Source organism: Pomacea canaliculata, linkage group LG6 (genome assembly GCF_003073045.1).
Source record: "Pomacea canaliculata isolate SZHN2017 linkage group LG6, ASM307304v1, whole genome shotgun sequence".
Classification (NCBI taxonomy): Eukaryota; Metazoa; Mollusca; class Gastropoda; order Architaenioglossa; family Ampullariidae; genus Pomacea; species Pomacea canaliculata.
In genome coordinates, this window is record NC_037595.1 from 29,972,576 (window position 1) to 29,991,564 (window position 18,989).

Here is an 18,989-nt window from a genome sequence, read left to right on the forward strand (position 1 = left end):
TGAGGAGCGATTTTCCTACAAAAACCTGATTTGTCCTGATCCTAATTTTGGACCGGTGGTGGACTCACGCCGAGATAAAGACCTCGTATCTGAAGTGAGTTCCGACCTGCTTGGCTACACCGCCGCTTGACACAATGATTTGCCATTTATTTAACCATAGTGTGATGGCCCAGTGTGCCTCAGTTCACGCCGTGCCCTTTGGTATAAAATAATACTTCATTCCATTACATTCACAAATCGTCTTTTAAGCCGTTTCATTCAAAGGTGATGGAACGATTTACGGTTTGCGTTCAGAAGATGAATGTCAGTCGGAGAGAAAGCCGTTCTGCTGCTCCTTTGGGTCAATGTTGTTTTTCCACATTGCTGTGTCCTTTGGTGTTGTTTGGTTTTGTTGTTTTCTTGTCTTGCGATGCATCCTGATCGATCTCGCTGTAAGGGGCGCTCGGATGTGTGCACTGCATCCCTGGTACCGGATGCAGGAGGCGAGACATTAGCCGACCAGCCACCATGCTGCTGTCAACTGAAATGTATTTCACTTTACTTTCGATGACTTCTTCCCGTTGGCCTTGTGGCCAGGGCCTAGCGGGGTATGTACACCACCCAGCCAAATGTCAAATCTCAGTTCTCAGGTCTGGCAATGATGCTTACATTCCAACTCATCGACACCAGCTGCTGACTTTATTTGCAACACCTGACTTTCATCGTTCTACTCTGAAACCAAAGGAGTAGAAGGCCGTCTGCCCACTTCTTGAACATCATGATGAAGACGGAGATGAAGTTAGTCGATGTAGTCTTGGGTGTCAATGGGGGTAGGAAGCGAGTCTCAGACAAATGATACAACATGCTTCTCTTCCTTACAGCGATACAAGTAAAGCTACGACAACCCTTATAGACTTCACCCATCTGGAAATGAAGGAAGATTCGGTCTGGAATAGTTTCTGCCTGTGGAGAATTTCTCCCAAGGGCGATTATTTCTGAGTGCGGGTCGTCCTCCTACTCCAGCAGCTGATAACGACTTGTGTATAAGAAGCAAACCATTTCATTAACGACTGTTTTGACATCTGAAAGGCAGAAAAACCTAAACATTTGTTCTTATTTTCCCACTAGCTTGATTCTGTTCTTAGCTCCTATTATAAGCGCGCTAAATCAGCCAGTCGGCATCCCTTCTCCTGTCACGTGACATGCATCAGGCGACCCACATCCCCGCATCTTTCTCTTCCGCTAAAAATGCGCTTTTCTCCTTCATCAAGGTCTCTCGAGCTTTTTGTCGCGGGTATTGTTAACCGGGTAGCACCTGGTGCTGTCTGTCGGACTTGTTTTTGTTGTATCTGCAAGTCGCGGCAGGTTCCATCTGCCTACAGAGCCGCTGCACACACCGGCGCTTGTTATGAAAACATTCCGGTTTAGGAGTATCCAGTTCGGAAAACATTGTGGGGAAGCAGACAATAGCCACAGTCACAGTGGAAATATGTGGCACAGTGTGTGTAGTCCATGTTTGCCACCTCACTTACAGCCACAAACAGTTGATACAACAGAAATCTGCAAATGGACTTAACACACCAAACAGAGTTTTGTAAGTACAGGCTGGAATGGAGAGGTAAACTGTGGAAATAAACCGGAAGTGTACATTTGCAATGATCTTTAAAGGTGTGAGCTGCAAAGGATTTTGGAAAGCAAAGATGGAAGTGCATTTACAGGTTAGGAGTTACAGTCGCTTGAAAAAAATTAATTATATGTGGACAGTAACATTCTCCACATCATTTGGGGCATCTACAGGCCAAGAGGGATTAGAAGAACGAGCAAATTTTGTGTTTGCCTAGTTGTTCAATCAGATGACAAGTATTTTTAAATGCTGTTATATAATTGAGAGAATTTACAATGCAAAAGAGAAAGAGAGAACACAAATAAATAAGAGGTGGATGAAAAAAGATTCATGGAGAGATAAAGTTTGTTTTTAACCATCTGTTTTATTTTTTCAAGAATAATTGAAGCAGTAAAATGTGAAATGTTTTACGATCTCCAACCGCTGTCGTGAGGATTAAAGACGGGATGAGAGAGATAAGATGAGCTCAAAGAAAGTTCACGAAAAAACCTGGAATTCTCAAACTTGACAATATTTGTTTTTGGAATAATGTAAGCACACAAAAAGCTACGTTTTATGTGAGCAGTTTCACTGGAAGGAAACACAGACTAATGAACAAAGAGTAGTGTCAATCCTCAAAGAGATAATGTAAAATAATGAGCTGCTAGTAGACCAGCAGTGCCTAGAGAAACTCTAATGAATACTTTGTTTATTTTTACTACTGACTAATCTTTCTCTTAACAGAAGCTTTCAGCAATGATTTACTTGTGTGGAGTTGTGTTCCTTGAGTCTATGACTCACGCGTGGTGTCGCTGCCTGTACCACTCTCATAGTCAGATAGACAGATGGTAGAAAGACTGGCAGCCAGTCTGACACTCTGTGTATATGGTAGCACAAACTGTTTACCACATCTCCTGGCTATTTACTGTACAAGACAAACTTGCTAAGGACGACTAGCTGCTGAGCCATTGACTTTCATCATCTTGGAGAAGGCAAACAGACTTATCATTAAAACTGTCATCTTCCGACTGGCTTGAGGCGACTGCTCTCTGCTTTTGGTCCACTTCTAGGATTTGTGTCTCCTCTTGGTGTATGTTTTTTCCTGTGCATTGACCACTCATCTGGATTGTTGTTTACTTGTACGCACCAGACCGTTTCCACTGTTTCTCACAGACTGTCCACCATCGGGTGTCCATCTCCTTCTCTCTGTCACAGTTTCTTCGGGGAGAAGTTCACGCAATCAATGCACTGTGCTTTGTTCTTTCTATTTTATACTAATATAGACAAGAAGTATTTTTGAGTATAACTATATACACAGATTGATGATGATTTCGTCGATCTCAACTGCTAACTGTAGAACTCTAGCATCTTCCTCTGTGACTAGAAGCCACACATCTGTATTTGACATTTGTGACTAGGTGTGAATAGACTTGGTGGTCATGCATAAATGCAGATAAAATCTCTTTCAGTTTCTTTTAGTTTATCATTTTCTGCAGAAGGTTCTAGCAATGTTTCGACTGATAATGAATGACGAACAGCTGAAAGTCTTGGAAGTACATATCGGTGGTTGGCACTGCTTCCCTTCCAGCGGTCTGTGAACTCATTACTGTTTTCGGAGAGACATTCTGTAGGCAACCCTATGGGAAACAAAGAAAAAAATACTTCTACCGTTCTATAACTGGAACTGTGGTGCTGAGAGCAAAGCCTGGCTCATCCCACATGGTGTTGTATAGACAACAAGTTTAATGTTATGTACGTCTGATGGTTTGTGTGTGATCTCGCCCATAAGTTCATTTTATTATTATCATCATCATCATCATCATCATCATCATCATCATCATCATCATCATCATCATCATCATCATTATTTAGCTGTGGTTCTTCAGTTGTAATTTAGTTTCTAATTCGGCTCCTTAATATTTTGTACAGACAGTCTAGAATAAATTTTAATTTTCCTTTCTGAAATAATTATTAAAAATCCCTTCATTGTTAAAGTACACCAGGAAGCTTGCCTACATTGAAGTGTGTCGAATATGTAGTCATCACTGTCTCCTAGCACATTGATTAATCAAATGGCTTAAGCCCAGAAAATGTCCTCCCTGTTTATATCAGATAATTCATAGGACTTCGTATCTTCCCGCCCTTAGCCCGACGTTTGAACAGAAACACACAAACAGGCTAACAAGCAGGCAAACAAAATTACAAGTTGTTCTGGTTAGTGCAGATGTTCATACAACACCACAAACGAACATCTTCCATACATGGCGCCAACAGTTTTCAAGCGGGGCAGTTGTCTTTCTGAGAAGGAAATAGGCAAATCGACTCAATTACCGACACCAATAACCGCCGCCACATTAAAAGCTTGGCGCCGCCGGCCCACAATTTTCATTAAGAAATATTGAACGCCCGAGGCCGGAATCCATTGTTGTATCAACTCCATACTTCCTGTGTACAAAACGCGCCGACATCATTCAATCGTCCTTTGCCTGGCATCACCTGTGTTTGCCCGTGGATACTAGTCACCTGGGAGAACCTGGATGGAGGTGGCTAACCGATGTTTTGAACGGTGTGAGCAGGTTCTGCACGGGACGACAAGTCCAAGCCTTCTTGTTGGCAGGGCAATGCTCTCTCCTACCACCTGGGTGTCGGTCTACCTCCAAGGTAGCGAACAGAATGGTCACCAGGAGACGAGCGCTGAGAGTAGAGTGGTTCATTGTGTCTTGTGTGTGTGGAGATCGTGATCATTAGAAAGTCAATTGATGCTGTACCTTTTAAGTTTCCCTTCTTCCAGTCTCAGTAATTTGTCGCAAGATATGAGAAAGACTAAAGGAAGAGACAAGAAAGACAGAGACTGTCCACAGTTAATTGGTCCACTGCCAATTGCCTGTCGGTTTGTGTAAATAATTTTAGCTTTAGCGGAAAAAGATACGCTAGCACCTATGTCAATAAATTATCGTGAAGGTATTCTGTGTTTTTTCCTTTTTCCACCTTCCTTCGTTGAACGACCTCACGAGGGCAAGACAGATTATGCGGACATGACAGGAAGATCATCCGGGGCTCAAGGTTCTTACTAAGACATGGGTGGCGGAATGATCTGAGGCAATGAAAGACGAACCCCACACACAGGATCTGTTTACCCACATCTGTTCTCCAAACACATCCACTGTTCCAGCCAAGGAAAGCTTCATTTCAAACTCCAGCTGCTGTTGCTTTCGAGTCTACTTCTGTTTAAACAGATGAACTAACTTCAGATACCTTAAGTCTTGAAGTCTTGTAAAAGTTTACCTGTTAACACCAGGCTCATGAAAAGCAACAAGTTGGACTAGAATGTTTTTATCACAACTTTGCTCTTTATCCCCTCTTCCCACACTCACCCCTCCCCCAAAATTTAGAACTTTTTAGTTCAGTTTCTTAAGGTTGTCAAAACTGACTTGACTCAAGGTTTGATGAAATTCTTTTTCCGTCCTCTTCTTCTAAGATAGTTCGGAAGTGCCATGCAGGTGCAGTCCTTCTAGATCATCAGGAACTGAACGAGGTGATCAAAGTTCATTAGTGTGCATTTATAGCTTTCTTCGACTGAACGGATTTGGAGAAGGACCATATTTATTTGCTGAAGGAACCAGCGCCTTGGCGACCAAGGAGTCGGGGTGCTGCTGCAGAAGGTCTTTGGCTAACAAGGCATTTTGCTGGCACACATGGGGGGAGGAGGAAGGGGAGTCTGAGAGCGAGGCAGGACCACCAGGGAGCCACAAAGTGTTTCCGACTCGTGGGGCACCTCTCTAATGTCTCATGCTGCCAGAGCTACACGCCTGGACAAAGTGCAGCTTTTAAGGCGAAGTAACTCTTCTGTCTCCATCCCTGCCCATCCATACGCACTTACACACGCACCTTGCCAGGCAGGCGTGTAAACACTTTTTTTCCTTCTTGTCCACCTCTGTAGCCGTATTCATGTAGCCAGGATATGTAAATGTGCATCGGTGGAGAGAGAAAATCAACAAGTTCGCGTGGTTTTGATATTGCTTGGACATATATATTTGTTTTACACAACTGTAAGAGACCAGATAGGTTCTCTCCCTTCCCGTAAGGTGTGGTACACGTACAGATAAATAAAGATGGCCATCTATCGAACCAACATTAAATTTTGCACAGAAAGTTGTGTAACCTCTATGTTGAGGGAGACGAGGGTGTCTGCTGACTTGATGGAGGAGCTGGGTGTGAAGTAGGAGGGAGTCGGCACGTGGAGGAGTTCTGGTTGTCATGGTTCCTGGCGGGAACATAGAGGAAATGGCTAGCACTGAGCCCTGAACCCTGTCTGCTGGGGGCGGGTAGCAGGCGCCTGGGGTGAAGCACGCAAACTCCTTCACATCAGGTCTGTGAGCTCGGTCTCAATGTGCTGACAAGTGACTTCTCATCCTCGCTTTTAGTCTGCAGTCTTCTTTCATTCAAACTCTCTTTCATTACTTAGTCCTCTACATGCCGTTTAGTTTAGCCTTATTGCACTATTTTTATTGTGTATGCATGTTTGTTTTGAGTGTGTGCGTGGAGAGAAAAGAGTTTTTGCGTGAACCCCTGCGTATTTTCTTGCATGTAAAAAGGAAAAAGAACTAAAGAATGAATGAAAGAAAGAAAACAACAAGAAAAAAAAATCCAGCCAACCATTCCCCTACCTACTTTTGTGTGTGATTAAAAATGTTTCTGCACGCACTCAAAAGGAAAAACAGGCGAGAAAAACACGCACATTCATTACTTTAATGCATAATTAAAGTTCCTCAACAGCGGGGTAGCATCAGCAAGCTCCGGGGTCACAGGGTGCACACGACATACCCAGCTGGCCGCGATGGCGGGTATGTTTACGATGGGATGGAGAAGCAAAAGAGGCGCAGCCCACCCCACCACCAGCGAGCACAACCACAAATCTCTTTGAGACAATTACTGTAATTTCCTTCTTGGTGTTCATAAGGAGGCTGCTTTATGGTCGCCGGCAAGATGACTCTGAGATTTCTTGTCGGGGCGAGACCGCGCATGCTTGTCATAATTATAATATCCTCAGATGTCATGGACATCTCATGGGGCCATGAAATATTCCAGCAATAAAGGGCGTGTGAGGGTAGAAGCAGAGAATTTAAAAGTGGAAACAGCTTTTTTATCGTGTAATATATTTGTGTTCCACGTGAGGCAGACAACGGAAACATCAGGTCGAAAGAAACATTACCTGTCCATGGATACAAAAACAGATATTTGTGTACTGAGTAACTCATACAGCTTCTTTTGTCTTCGCAAAGAAATCCTCTTTGTTCGCATTCATCCATCTATTCATCTCTCCGTTGTTTTTACAAACTATTGTAGGTCTTAGTTAGGTGTACCTTGGCATCATAATTCGCGAAAAAAGCACAAAGTAATAAAGGAACCAAAAACAATTTACAATCTACAAATCAAGATCAAGCCAAAAGACAACCCTGCACACACTGACATGAAATGTCCCTGGGGTCTGGTGAATAATCCGTTATTGTGGTCAGTAACCTTGTTACCACTGCGCTAGCGCGACTCCTTGATGCCTCCAAGATGAAAGAAATGGCGCAGCGCGTCTTGTGAGGCTTTCATCAATTAGCGGCTCATTGCCAGTAAAGCTTATTTATGTTGAGTATATTGCACCACAGAATGTTAAGCTTGCGGCGACAAGTTGGTTCATTTAATTAAAATGTGCGCAAAGTGCTCGCGAGCACACGCTGCCCTCGTACATCCAGACTTAGAGTGTAGCTGTCAGATTCCAGAGATCGGTTACAGCAGGCACCAACTGCAACAAGAGTGGTAGGAGTTCAACATGAAAGCTAAAAGAAGAACAGAACAACACATAAAAATGTCTGATAGGATTGGTAGGAGTTGTATTTGGAAGCTAAAAGTAGAAAAGAATGCTTGATCATGACAAACGTTGCTAATTGTATCGCCCTCAGTCTTTCTTTCTTCCTCCAGACATTCGTTGGCAACATTGACATTTTTTCTGACAGTAATCCTTTTTAGTTAAGCTTTCGTCTTTATATTTTTCTAGAGTTTATTTTTGCTCTTTTTTTTCGATTTTTGGCGATTCTGAGGCCATCGTTTTTTGAATGGCATAAGGAGATTTATGAGAGACATTTTGGTGGAATATAGTTTTGGCTGAAGATGATGGAGGATTATTACATGAAGCATTCACCTTACAGGCGCTGGAGTCGGATGCGCTTCACTTTCTATTATTACCCACTTCGTTGAAGCAAATGTAAATGATGTTTGTTTGTTTATTTATTGCAGTTGCCGTGGTGATTGCATTCTTTATCTGTTGGGCGCCTTTTCACACACAACGCTTGATGACCATCTACGTCCCAGCCAACGCCTGGACCCCGGAGCTGATGCGGATACAAACTTTTATCTTCTATACCTCAGGTTTGTGCTTTCATTTTACAAAGTGTTTTTAGCAAAATCTGTAAACAAAAAGTAGTAAGCAAGGAGACATACTGACAGATGAAGGGATAAAAGTAGAGACTTGTCTAGTTGGGACTGGACAAACACCACCACCGCCACCTTCAAGAACATTACCAGATTCAGAAATGAACCAAACATAAGTCACCGGACCAAAAGCTCGCATGACTGGTCCTTGGGGTCCCTAAAGTCTTCAAAAAGCAGCCATTTTGAAACAGGAGGAGATTAATGTAGACCAGAAGCATCTCTAGGTCTGTTGGTAATCCACCATCGTCAGTTTAGTGGCCGGAGGAGCCTGCCTAGGGAGTGGATGATGTACGAGTGATGTCAAGGACTGGATGAGGTTGGGGTGGGGACAGTGTCGGCCATTCAGTGTTGGGGATGTTGGAGTGCAGTGTGTAAACCATCATTTCTACCTCGCCTTTCGCCTGCAATGACATTTCTTGAAGCTGGAGAGCTGTCGAGAATTAAATCTGTTGGTGTTTTATCTTCATTCGAGACATTTGACAGAAGCTCTGGCTCAGAAAAGCTTTGGGTGCTTTCTAAAAAAAAAGAAGTAGAGGTCGTCTCCTAACCTTTTTTAGATTTTCTCGATGGAGCTTTTTGTGAGAATGGTGATCATCTCTCCCTCTCTCGCTGCTTTCTCCTGCCCTCTGTAAAATGATAGGTATTGTCCACTAAGCTATTACATGTCTCCACGATTATCGGTGATACAAAAATAAGGTTGTTCTAGTAATTATAGTTTTCGGAAGTAACAATTTTTGCTTGCACAAAGTGGATCAAAAGAATCAGAACATCTCTATCTGAAGTAAGAGTGGACCAAACACCAGAACAGTAGCTGCTGGAGTTTGGACAGGGCTGAAAATAAAAATTATTTTAGTAACTCTGAACAGACCTCCCCTCCATGTTCAGATAAAGATCCAGACCCAACAGAAACAGGTACTCAATCTGTCGTTGGTGTCAGGTACTTGCCCTCGCCTGGAGTACAGGTGTTTGTGGACAGGTGAGATTGTGAAACACTGAGATTGTGAAGTACGAGGCTCTTTCCCACTAGGAAGTCACTCAGTTCACTGTGCCCTCCCGTCAGAACTATCGGGGAGACAGAGACATAGGTTTATCTTTTTCACCGCTGAACGCTTGAGTTCTTCCCCCCGTTAATGGCTGCAAGTAATAGCTGCTGCCACCGGAAGTCATAAGTGCGCGAGTAAGGTGCTGCCTCTCCTCCGCCTTCACACGCTTGTGTCTTTTCCTCCATCACCTCCGGCAGGAGGATTCCTGCCAATCCCCCGGAGAAATATTCAGGACCTCACAGATTTTGAATAAAATATTTTAGTCAGAGTAATCGCAGTAAGTGGAGGTTTTAATTAATTTAAACTGGTCATGTAATCATGCGTGATTATAGGAAATTGTATTACATCTGACATAGCTGTGTCAAAGTAGGTTACACCTGGAAAAGACAGCTTGTTAGGAGAGAAGGCAGGTAAGACATTCCAGGTAAAGGCACCTTGCAGCCGCTACTAGGTCACGTGCCTTCACGTGTGGAAGCGCGTGACGTGATGCGTTGAGCGTTACGCACTCTGACGTAACACAAGCCGACCCCTTGCCGATGCCGTTGATGAGATTTGCATCCAGCAGACTTGCAGCCTTGCAAGGCACTGACCTCGCACACACGCAGGTCTGGCAAAGGAAGAACTATTAAGTCACGTGACCACCTGGGTAACACGTAGGGCAACAGCAAAGTGAAGTCGCCTTCCTGTGGGTGCCCGAGGGTACACGGGTAGAGAAGCCAGGAGAGGGAAGTATAAGGTGCTGGCTTCAGGTTTGGTCTCGGGACAGACTCTGACATTATCACACTCTCACACTGTCTTGGAACGACATCTCGAGCATATCACGTGGTGTTTTCTGTCTGTAAACACTAAATCACAATCCCCCACTATTCGCATCTCCATGCTTCCTGACGTTTATTGCGTGAATGTTTTCTTTGATTAAGAACCTTGAACAGAGTTTAACATCTGGAGAGCTATCATAGCTACCGGCACAACGGTACATGCATTCAACCATTGATACATAAATACGCACATAACATAGGTACTTACATACACATACACACATGTGATAAGATGGAAACATTAATTCACATACACTGTCACACCTGTGTGCTCAATAAATCATAAAGTAGACAATGAGTAGCTGAGTAACCCTTGCTGATCCACGTGTGGTACCCGAGTCACACACACTACACTTTCTTCTGTAGTGGCGCCCAAGTGTCTACCTGAAATATGGCAAGGTATACACGTGGCGGATCTCACCTGATAACACCTTTAGTCTCCCCCGCAACCTCCCCCACATGGCGCGGCGGTATGACCAGCTTCAAAGGAATCTAAAAATAGTATTTTATCTGACCTCGTAATGGCGCTTGTTTGCTGCTTCGTCTCCAGCAGTTGCCATCAGGCCTGTGAGATGATTTAGAGAGGTATCTGGTATTTCCGTTAAAACGCCTACACACACACACACAGAGATACGCAGGCACACACACACACACGCACGCACACACACGCGGCAAACGCTTTTCACATATCTATTTTTCTGTTCTTCTTGTCGTATCTCTGTCCTTTTCAATCATTCAGATCTTTCTGCATCCTTCCCTCTCTTTTTCCTGCTATCTCTACTTTTTACAGAACCAATCATCGATCTGTTCACGAGGTTATCTCGCGCAGTTAGGACAAGAAAAAACGATAAAGGCCGACACGTCAGCATCATCTAGTTCAAGGAGCTTTTTGAGCGAAGTTATCTCTTTCTTTCATTCCCTATCAGACTCCATCGCAACCCTCGCACACACACAAACACACAGACAGACACCTACCAACCACACCCACACAGAGAGACACACACAATGAAGCACGCACTCGACGTCCCTCCCACACGTGCGCAGACTTGAGCATCTCACTCAGGTCAATATCGTTTCTGGTCACGCGGCCCTCGCCATCTCAGGGGTACTTAAGTTTCGTGCCCAGTCTCTGAAACACAAGGAAATGTAGACTGGCAATCATGGCGGCGGGTGACATGCGCATCTATTGAACTTCCGGTGCTTGAAGCACGGTGGCGCAGAAGACAAATGGCGACCGCCCAAGGGAAATAACTCCGATATCTTGTAGCCAGAAGTAACAGGAGCTCCTTTCAAGATGGTAACGATGTGATAGGGGTCGTATCACGGTGCTCTTGTATTTAATTCACCTGACTAGCAATGATGTGGCAACAGAGCTGCATCAGGGTAACTACCTGTTGTCTGCATTTCACTTCACATATTGCAGCGAGCAGTCTTCATCTGAACTTCTGTGGAGGTGTGCTGATATGTTTGTTCACACTGAAAATTGTTTAATCCATTCTGTCCCCACTGTCCGCCTGAGTCGTCTTCACGATATAGAATGTGCATTGATCTTGAGTTTGTTTCTTTGTTCTTCTGTCTGAGCTTGTCTTATTCAATGTTTCTTTATATTAGTGTTTAGAAAGTTTTTGCATTCTCTGAACTGTTCTGTTTTGTTTGTTCATTTCAGGCGTTCTTTACTTCTTTAACTCTACGGTCAACCCGATCTTGTACAACCTCATGTCCACCGATACCGGAAGTTCTTTAAACGTACCCTGTACCGCTTGTCTGCGCATGCGTCGAGCAGAGTACGCAGAGACCAGCATCTTCCGGTCGACACCGCAGTCCACCACGGCGTCCGTGTACACCAACAACAGGCTGCTGGTGCGAACTCGCCAACAGAACAACGGCACGTGCTGCGAGGTCGAGAGTTCAACGGTATGATGGACCTGCTTCCTCCAGCCTGGTGACGTGGACTACTTCGTGTGACGTACGTCACTGCTCCGCGGCTCGTGCTGCTGCTTGGCGGAGCGTGACGGCGTGTGACGTGGCCCCAAGGTGAAAGGGCGACTAAGGAAGACCACCAGCATGCCGACCCTTGACTGGTGACCTCTTCAACGACTTGACCCTCAACCTGCCTCGCGAGGGTTCGGGCTGTGTTGTGTTTCCTGGAATTTTGCCGAAAGTTACATCAGGAAGTCAAAAGAAAAGTGCCGGAATTTTTTTTTAAAACGGCAGTGTGTCTGTAATATTTTACAAACAAGCGAACAGACATGGTTAGTGACTTCAAAGAATTATTTTCTATTTTGACAAACGTTATAATTTTTAGGTTAAAAATAAATGTCTTAAACAGACAGGAGATGATGACTTTAAAGCATGATGCTAGGTATAACGTCCAATGCAATCAAGAAGAGTTACTAATTAATTTAAATCGTATTCTGGAAAAACTCATACTTTACAATTAAGCATTTAAAGCATAGGTTTCATTTGGGTTATGGAGAAGCTATCGTTTAGAAGTAGTTGTTGAAAAGTTTGTTCAACAACTTGAAGTGATAAACATATTCACGATGGCAGATCCTCAGTGTCTAATCTGAGCTTGGTGTAGCTCTATCTCCAGTTCATGTGAAAACAAACGAATGGGAAATATAAAAGAAAGAATCATGTCTCTAGCTCGTTTGTGTTCTCTACAAGTCTACATGCGCTCAAGGGTCTTGCTAAATGGTTGGATGAATGGATATGATATGATACATGATCATTTTTGTGGATGGACAGATGACAGTAGTGTTTGTGTGTTTTCTTTCTTTCTCTCTGATATGTTAAATAAAATACATCAGCGTACGTACACACACACATGCAGAACATATAGAAAGATATAAAACATGCACACGAGTACCAACACAACAACACACTTTTATTTCTTTTTCTCTTTCCTTTTCCTTGTTGTTCTGTGTGTGGCATCTGTTTACAGGGCTGGCTGCTCAGCCATGATATAAACATAGTGACTGACTCATCGTAAAACACAATTTACCACTTTCCTCCATTTTACTGAGGCACGAAGATATAATTTTATCTGTTATATTATCTTGGTATTCATCAAAAAAAAAAAAAAGATAAACATTGGGACTCGTCTGCGTCCATCGCTTCTGGGAAATAAAGTGAATACTGTGTTTTAAATAACCATCGCCTTTCTGTAGTCTTCTTCCTACCCTGACAACAAAATGAACTCTAAACTTACTGAAGTTCATAAATACCTAGAGCACCGACAAACTGTCTTGTCCGTTGTCACTAAGGTGTGTAGGTTGGAATTAAAGACAAACACATACAAATGTTTAATGGTGGACAACTTAAAAGTCAATCCTTCCCCCAAAAATTTTAGTTTGTGGCAAACAATAGTTACCGAAATATAAATAACAACATTTTTGAGTACCTTTGTGGCCGATCGTTTTACAAACTTTAGTGATAATTCTATCAAGGGAGTTGTAGTGAGACAGAAGTGGAGCGAACTGAGCTTTGTGAGTATAAAACCTCTTGACAGTGTCAATCTAGACGATCATTCATCTGTCACGAAGTTTGCCTCAATATCTGTGGAAACATAAAGAGTAACTTTCCGGACCTTATTTTTTATATCTGACTAATTAATAAAAAGTATAAGATGATGGACTTTTCTCGAAGGAATTTTGAGGGGACATTTCAGACGAGCCTGCACTCTAACAGTGACAACAGATTTTAAATGATTTCCTTCTTCTGTTCTTGAATTTTCCGTTTCTTTTCAGTCCTGTAAGATTGCCATTACCATCTTAAGATTTGAGAATCTACACTTTAATATGGACCAAAGCGGCAGTTGGTAAACTGTAAACCAAATAAACTCTGTGTGAAAGTGTGAAGAACTTACAAAGAGATATATACATGTCACCGGAAGGACAGTGCCAGGGGGCAAACCTTGGTGTTTACCACTCTACTCATTTCTCTACTAATATAGTCTACCCTACCCGGGTGTCGTGGTGTATATAGACAAGTCCCACATTTGTGAAAGTCTGCGACTTCCAGGAACAGAATAAAGTTCTCAGAAAATTATTTTCTTGATCTTGTTACTGAAAGCCGATCTGAACATTAGTTTACACAAAGTTGAAGTGAACAGGACAGAAGCTTGACAAGACATTTGGACACTTTCCCTGAAGTCAACCATGCATGAAATCACTGATAGTTTTAAAATACAGTAACTTACTTAGACTACTGTGGAACTACTGTGATTATTGCAATACACATTAACATTAGTTTCAAATTACAAGTCATCTGATACATCCTGAAAATATAGATATGTTTTCTTCTAGAAATAAGAGTGGCAATTACCAATTCTTAAGTACAAATGTTTTATTTTTTATGTTTGTTTGCCATTTGTTTATTTCTCATGTTTTGTTCCGAGCAAAACTGAGGCTGTTGCTGTATGGAAGTGATGACAACATTCTGTTTTCTCTGTAAACATCCGGTGTCCTTCAACATAATTACATACTTTAAAATATCAGGTGTGTCCATGAAAACAAACAGTTGAGCGCGTGGTGAGAGAGAAGGTGAGAGCCATTCCTGTGTGCTCTGTTAAATGTTAAAACATATTTATAAATCCAAATACGTGTTGTTTATCCGAGGAAAATATTATAATTATATATGACATGCGGTGTACAATTTGTGGTATATTCCAAAATGCTCTCATGAATTGTTTTTTTCAGTTCTCTCATGTTATAATGACATTGTTATCAAATCTCCGAAACTCGTGTTGACCTTTGACATTATGATGTTCAGTCGTTTTGTTGATAACTGGCTCATCTACTTTTTCTCTGCTCTTTCAAGAGTTATTTGTTAAGTATTATGTGTTATTCATTATTTGTAATGTTTTAATTGTGATGCATCTGTATTTTTGTTTGATTAATTTATTTTGTCTGACAATAAAATGCGTCAACTTAATTCAGTGTTTGTCTGGTTATGAAATATTGCTAAATATTTAACTGTTTATGGGGGCGACAGGGTCAATGCGCGCCAGGGTTACGACCCCCAGCTGTGCCACTGGTTGCGGTTCTCATCGACGAGACTTATCGACCTGCACGTCAGCTACACAGTCAACGATAATATCATCGCAGGCTTGGCTAACAGATGGCCGGTCACTCAGCCCTGTTGGCTCTTTCTCCAAGGCAGGCGCAATGCCACGCTGACACCGGAAGAGGAGGAGCTATGTAAATGAGGTCTTGAACAGAAGTAGCCAATAGGACTCTATTTAACAGATTGGGAATGGAGCTGACGTGGGGCGTGGATTGAGCTATCTTTTATGATAAAGTGATTTCATGGCTTTGTTTGTTTGTTTGTTTGTTTGTTTGTTTGTTTGTTTGTTTGTTTGTTTGAGCTTTTGGTGAAATTAGGAGCGGTCCTATCTAAAGTGCAGTTGTACTTGATTTACTTGAAAGACAGCCAACTAGTCCCACCAAAAGGAGATGTAAAAGTCGGACTGCATGATGGTGATGACATAACCTCATCTACTTTGTGACCTTCGCCCTACTTCCGGAAGTTCAATCTTTCGGCGTCTCGAGAAACACCGCGCTTCTGCTATTTGTTTTCTTTCTCTTGCTAATGACACCATTACAATTCCACTTCCGTCTGGCAAGTTTGTCACCAGGCAAGTGAAGCTAGTTCTCCACGCAAGTCACGTGGACATTTCCACAAACGTTTGATGGACAATCGACCTGGGCTTACAGATCAATGTCTGTTCGCAGTGTAGCTCTGTTTATCACGGTTGTTTAGCTTAAAGAAAGTAGAGGAAACAAGGACGAGAATTAAAAAAAAAAACTGTTTATTTCTAAAGAGTGCAATTAGGTGATGCGCCCTTGTGATTCATGGTCGCAGGACTTCTTGAATACTAAAAGTCCTCGTCTACAATCCACTTACTTTAGTTCTGATATACACAGCGCAGCCAGGCTATGGGACTTTCAGTTTAAAGTCTTAACTTCTTTAATAATTATGATTATTAATTTAAAAAATAAAAATACTTAAAAGGGTTTAACTGATTCACGTCTTCGTTTGGAACATTTTCGTGGATCGTACAGTTCCCGTTCAGTTAAGTCTTATTCTTTCTGATGAGTCATGTCGAACAGCTCCCACATGTAAACTGAAAGGTCAGATCGAGCCAAACATGAAACATTAATATATCAACACTTAGTGTTAAGTCAAATAATTTACCACTTATTTGTTAACAAACAAACATCTTTACGCACCAAATATAGAAGTCATGGTCCACCTAAGAACATTAAACTTTTCATACAACTCATTGGCCAGCCTGACTTTGGTGGCACAGTGACATGATAGAGTGGAAGTCGGGTAGTTGTCTACGAGTCTAGCCTGACTATTTGCACAGACCCACTTCTGTAGCTGCCACCCGCGACTCTTACACCACCGCGGACCGCAGATGGCGGAGTGAGGGATGCGGTCTCGTGTGCAAACTGGACTGGGTATGGCCCTCTGACAAAACTTGTTAGCTTTGGCGCGAAATTCCGCGACATATAAATAATTCGTTGTATTGAGACCAGTTATGTGGCTAGACTGTCCGAGAGCCTCTTGGATTTGTCAAGTTTGTTAGTTCTCGCTCTCCACCATGTTCCGGAATCGCTGCCGCCATTGTGACTGGCTGATCGGGACGAGTCCTATGTAAATGTCCGCCATTGTCCACTGGCTGTGCAATCCAGACATTTCCCCCAAGTCTATCTGTCCTCGGCCACTTGTCTCCTTCTGAGGCTGTAGATGATGTGAGGAGTGTGGGCAAGGGTGGGCTGACCAAGCAATAAACTATGTAACTTTCTGTTTAAGATTTCAATAAAACATTCTCTTTACAGGCATTCCTCTTCAGTAATCTGTTTTTATTTGAACAGACCTGTATAACAAATAGTCCACCTTTTACTACTTACTATTTTACCAGACATATAAGTAATTTTGTATTCAAGTTATTGTATTAAGACTAGGAAAATGCACGATAGCTCTATACAAATAAAGTCCTTTGCTGTGTTTGGAACTTTTATTTCGTAAAGAAGTGTCTGGTTACAAAGCAATGTCTCTGGAATGAGAAAATGAAATAACAAAACATAATAGTTTATTGGAAGTATGACAACAAGCTTAAAAAACATTTTTCTCGTTCAACCTGGACAAGCATGCATCAAGTCCGTAAGGTGTAAAAATTACATCCACTTTTTTGTCTTTTGATGTTTATTGTGCTAACACAAACAAAGGAACATTTACAACACCGGGATGTTTTGTCGAATGCGCCCTTAAAGCTCTCAAAGCCTTGTAACAGAAGTGAATGCTTGACATTGAGCGCTCCGTCTCTCCTCGGAAATGTTGTCGGCAATCACCAGTTCCATTTCCCACAGGACTGAGGACAGCAGCTTTCATGTCCAGCGAGTGTAATCCAGAGACATTGATCACAGATTTGCACCAGGGTAACAGTAATTAATCGCCATGTCATTTCCGGGGGTAACTGGCGAAAAAATCCGCCCCTTCCTGGAGGCTGAGATCCGTCAGACTTCATGCTGTCGGAATTCACGACCGGACGACAGAAGAGGTCAGGGAGGTGGAGCAGACAATCGGCGATAGTCGAGTTCCGACACACATCTAGCACATTCCTCCTCACCAACCTCACATCCTCACTCCAGCTACCCTCCTGTCTCCTCTCTCCTCCCTCACCCAACTAACTCCTCCATGTCTTGGTGACAGAGTTGTCTGCACGCTACACGTTGTCAGGACGACAGAGGGCAGGTTTCTTTATCAGTAAGAATGTCATTTCTTTTTTATGAAGACGTGTATCTCGGCTCATCCATTTGGGAATAGGCAAAAGGAGGTCGGGGCCTCCATTATTTTTCTCATGAAATCGAGGCTGTGAATGTCGTGCCCGGCGGTGCATGCAAAGTCGACTTGTTCTTCTGTTCTTTTTCCATTAGTCCAGACCTAGTCTCTGGTGCCATGGCATGCGATGTGAAGACGTGAGGACTGCAGATGATATTTTACTCACACTTCTTTTCTCCGACATCCACCGCAAACATTTTAGCCACTGCAGTAAAGGATTTAAAAAGCATTAACTTTACGATCAAAAGTAACAATAGGACTACATACAGAAAAATATGAAAGATCACCTTATATACAAATATTGCACTGATGTTAGTAACAGCTGTTGACATGCAGAAACAATAATATCATTGAAAACCAAATAGAAGGCAAAACGCTTACAGTGTGAAGATCCCTCAGGGAAACATCACAAACGCGTTTCCACTTGTTAAAGTACTGAACCTGTTTACTGTCTCACCCCGAGCAGAAGGTTTGTAGGAGCTACAAGAGATGGTCGAGTGTTTACAGGACCTGGCATCAAAAGAATGCAGAGTGTGTTGTCAAGAACCATAACACCTAATACCTTTAACGACACTTTGAATAAGAGTACTGCAGCTTTTTTTTTTAGTTGGTTTCTCTGTTTTGTTTGCCTTGTGGGTGAGAGGACATCAAGTGGATGCTGTTGATGTGAAATGTCGGTGGACATGAAGGTGAGCCAAGACCTGATTCAGCCGGACACCGGAAATGTTGCCAAGTGGACCACTCCTTTATCTCATGGCGGTCACATAAATCTCGAATAGTACAGCCGCACAAAAACTCTGTTGCAAGGTAAACTGATCTTTCTTCTGTCACATCAAACCCGAGTCACCCTACGCCGGAACTGCTGGAAAGTGAACCGGTGCTTTACCTTCTGGCAGTCGCATCAAACCTTGATAGGGGTACAATGGAACTGAGGCAATGTGAACTGGCCTGCTTTCTTCTAATGGTCACATTAAACCTTTCTCCTGCTACCGCTGGTAATATAGGTAAGTAGGTAGGTAAGCAGAGAGAAGAAATGGATGGGCATGAACGTAAAAAAACGACAAACATCTCATTTAGATGCAACAACTACTAAATATTCTGTTGCTGACATTGGTACCACTGATGACGAGGAATTCCACACATACACGGACACATTACTACACAAATCATACAAACAAACAGATGTTGCTCTTACAGTTAAGATTTTACCAGTTG

The 18,989-nt window shown here is 42.7% G+C and overlaps 1 protein-coding gene across 2 annotated transcripts in view; it reads left to right on the forward strand.

The window, feature by feature from the left end:
- The window catches only part of LOC112566864 (pyrokinin-1 receptor-like), an 83,816-nt gene extending 68,973 nt beyond the window's left edge, over positions 1-14,843 (forward strand). For both annotated transcript variants that reach the window (XM_025243270.1, XM_025243271.1), the window contains 2 exons: positions 7,868-7,999; positions 11,590-14,843. In XM_025243270.1, the coding sequence (XP_025099055.1) occupies positions 7,868-7,999; positions 11,590-11,843 (386 nt within the window). In that variant the 3' untranslated portion in view covers positions 11,844-14,843. The remainder of the gene's footprint in view (positions 1-7,867; positions 8,000-11,589) is intronic.
- The last annotated feature ends 4,146 nt before the right edge of the window (positions 14,844-18,989 follow it).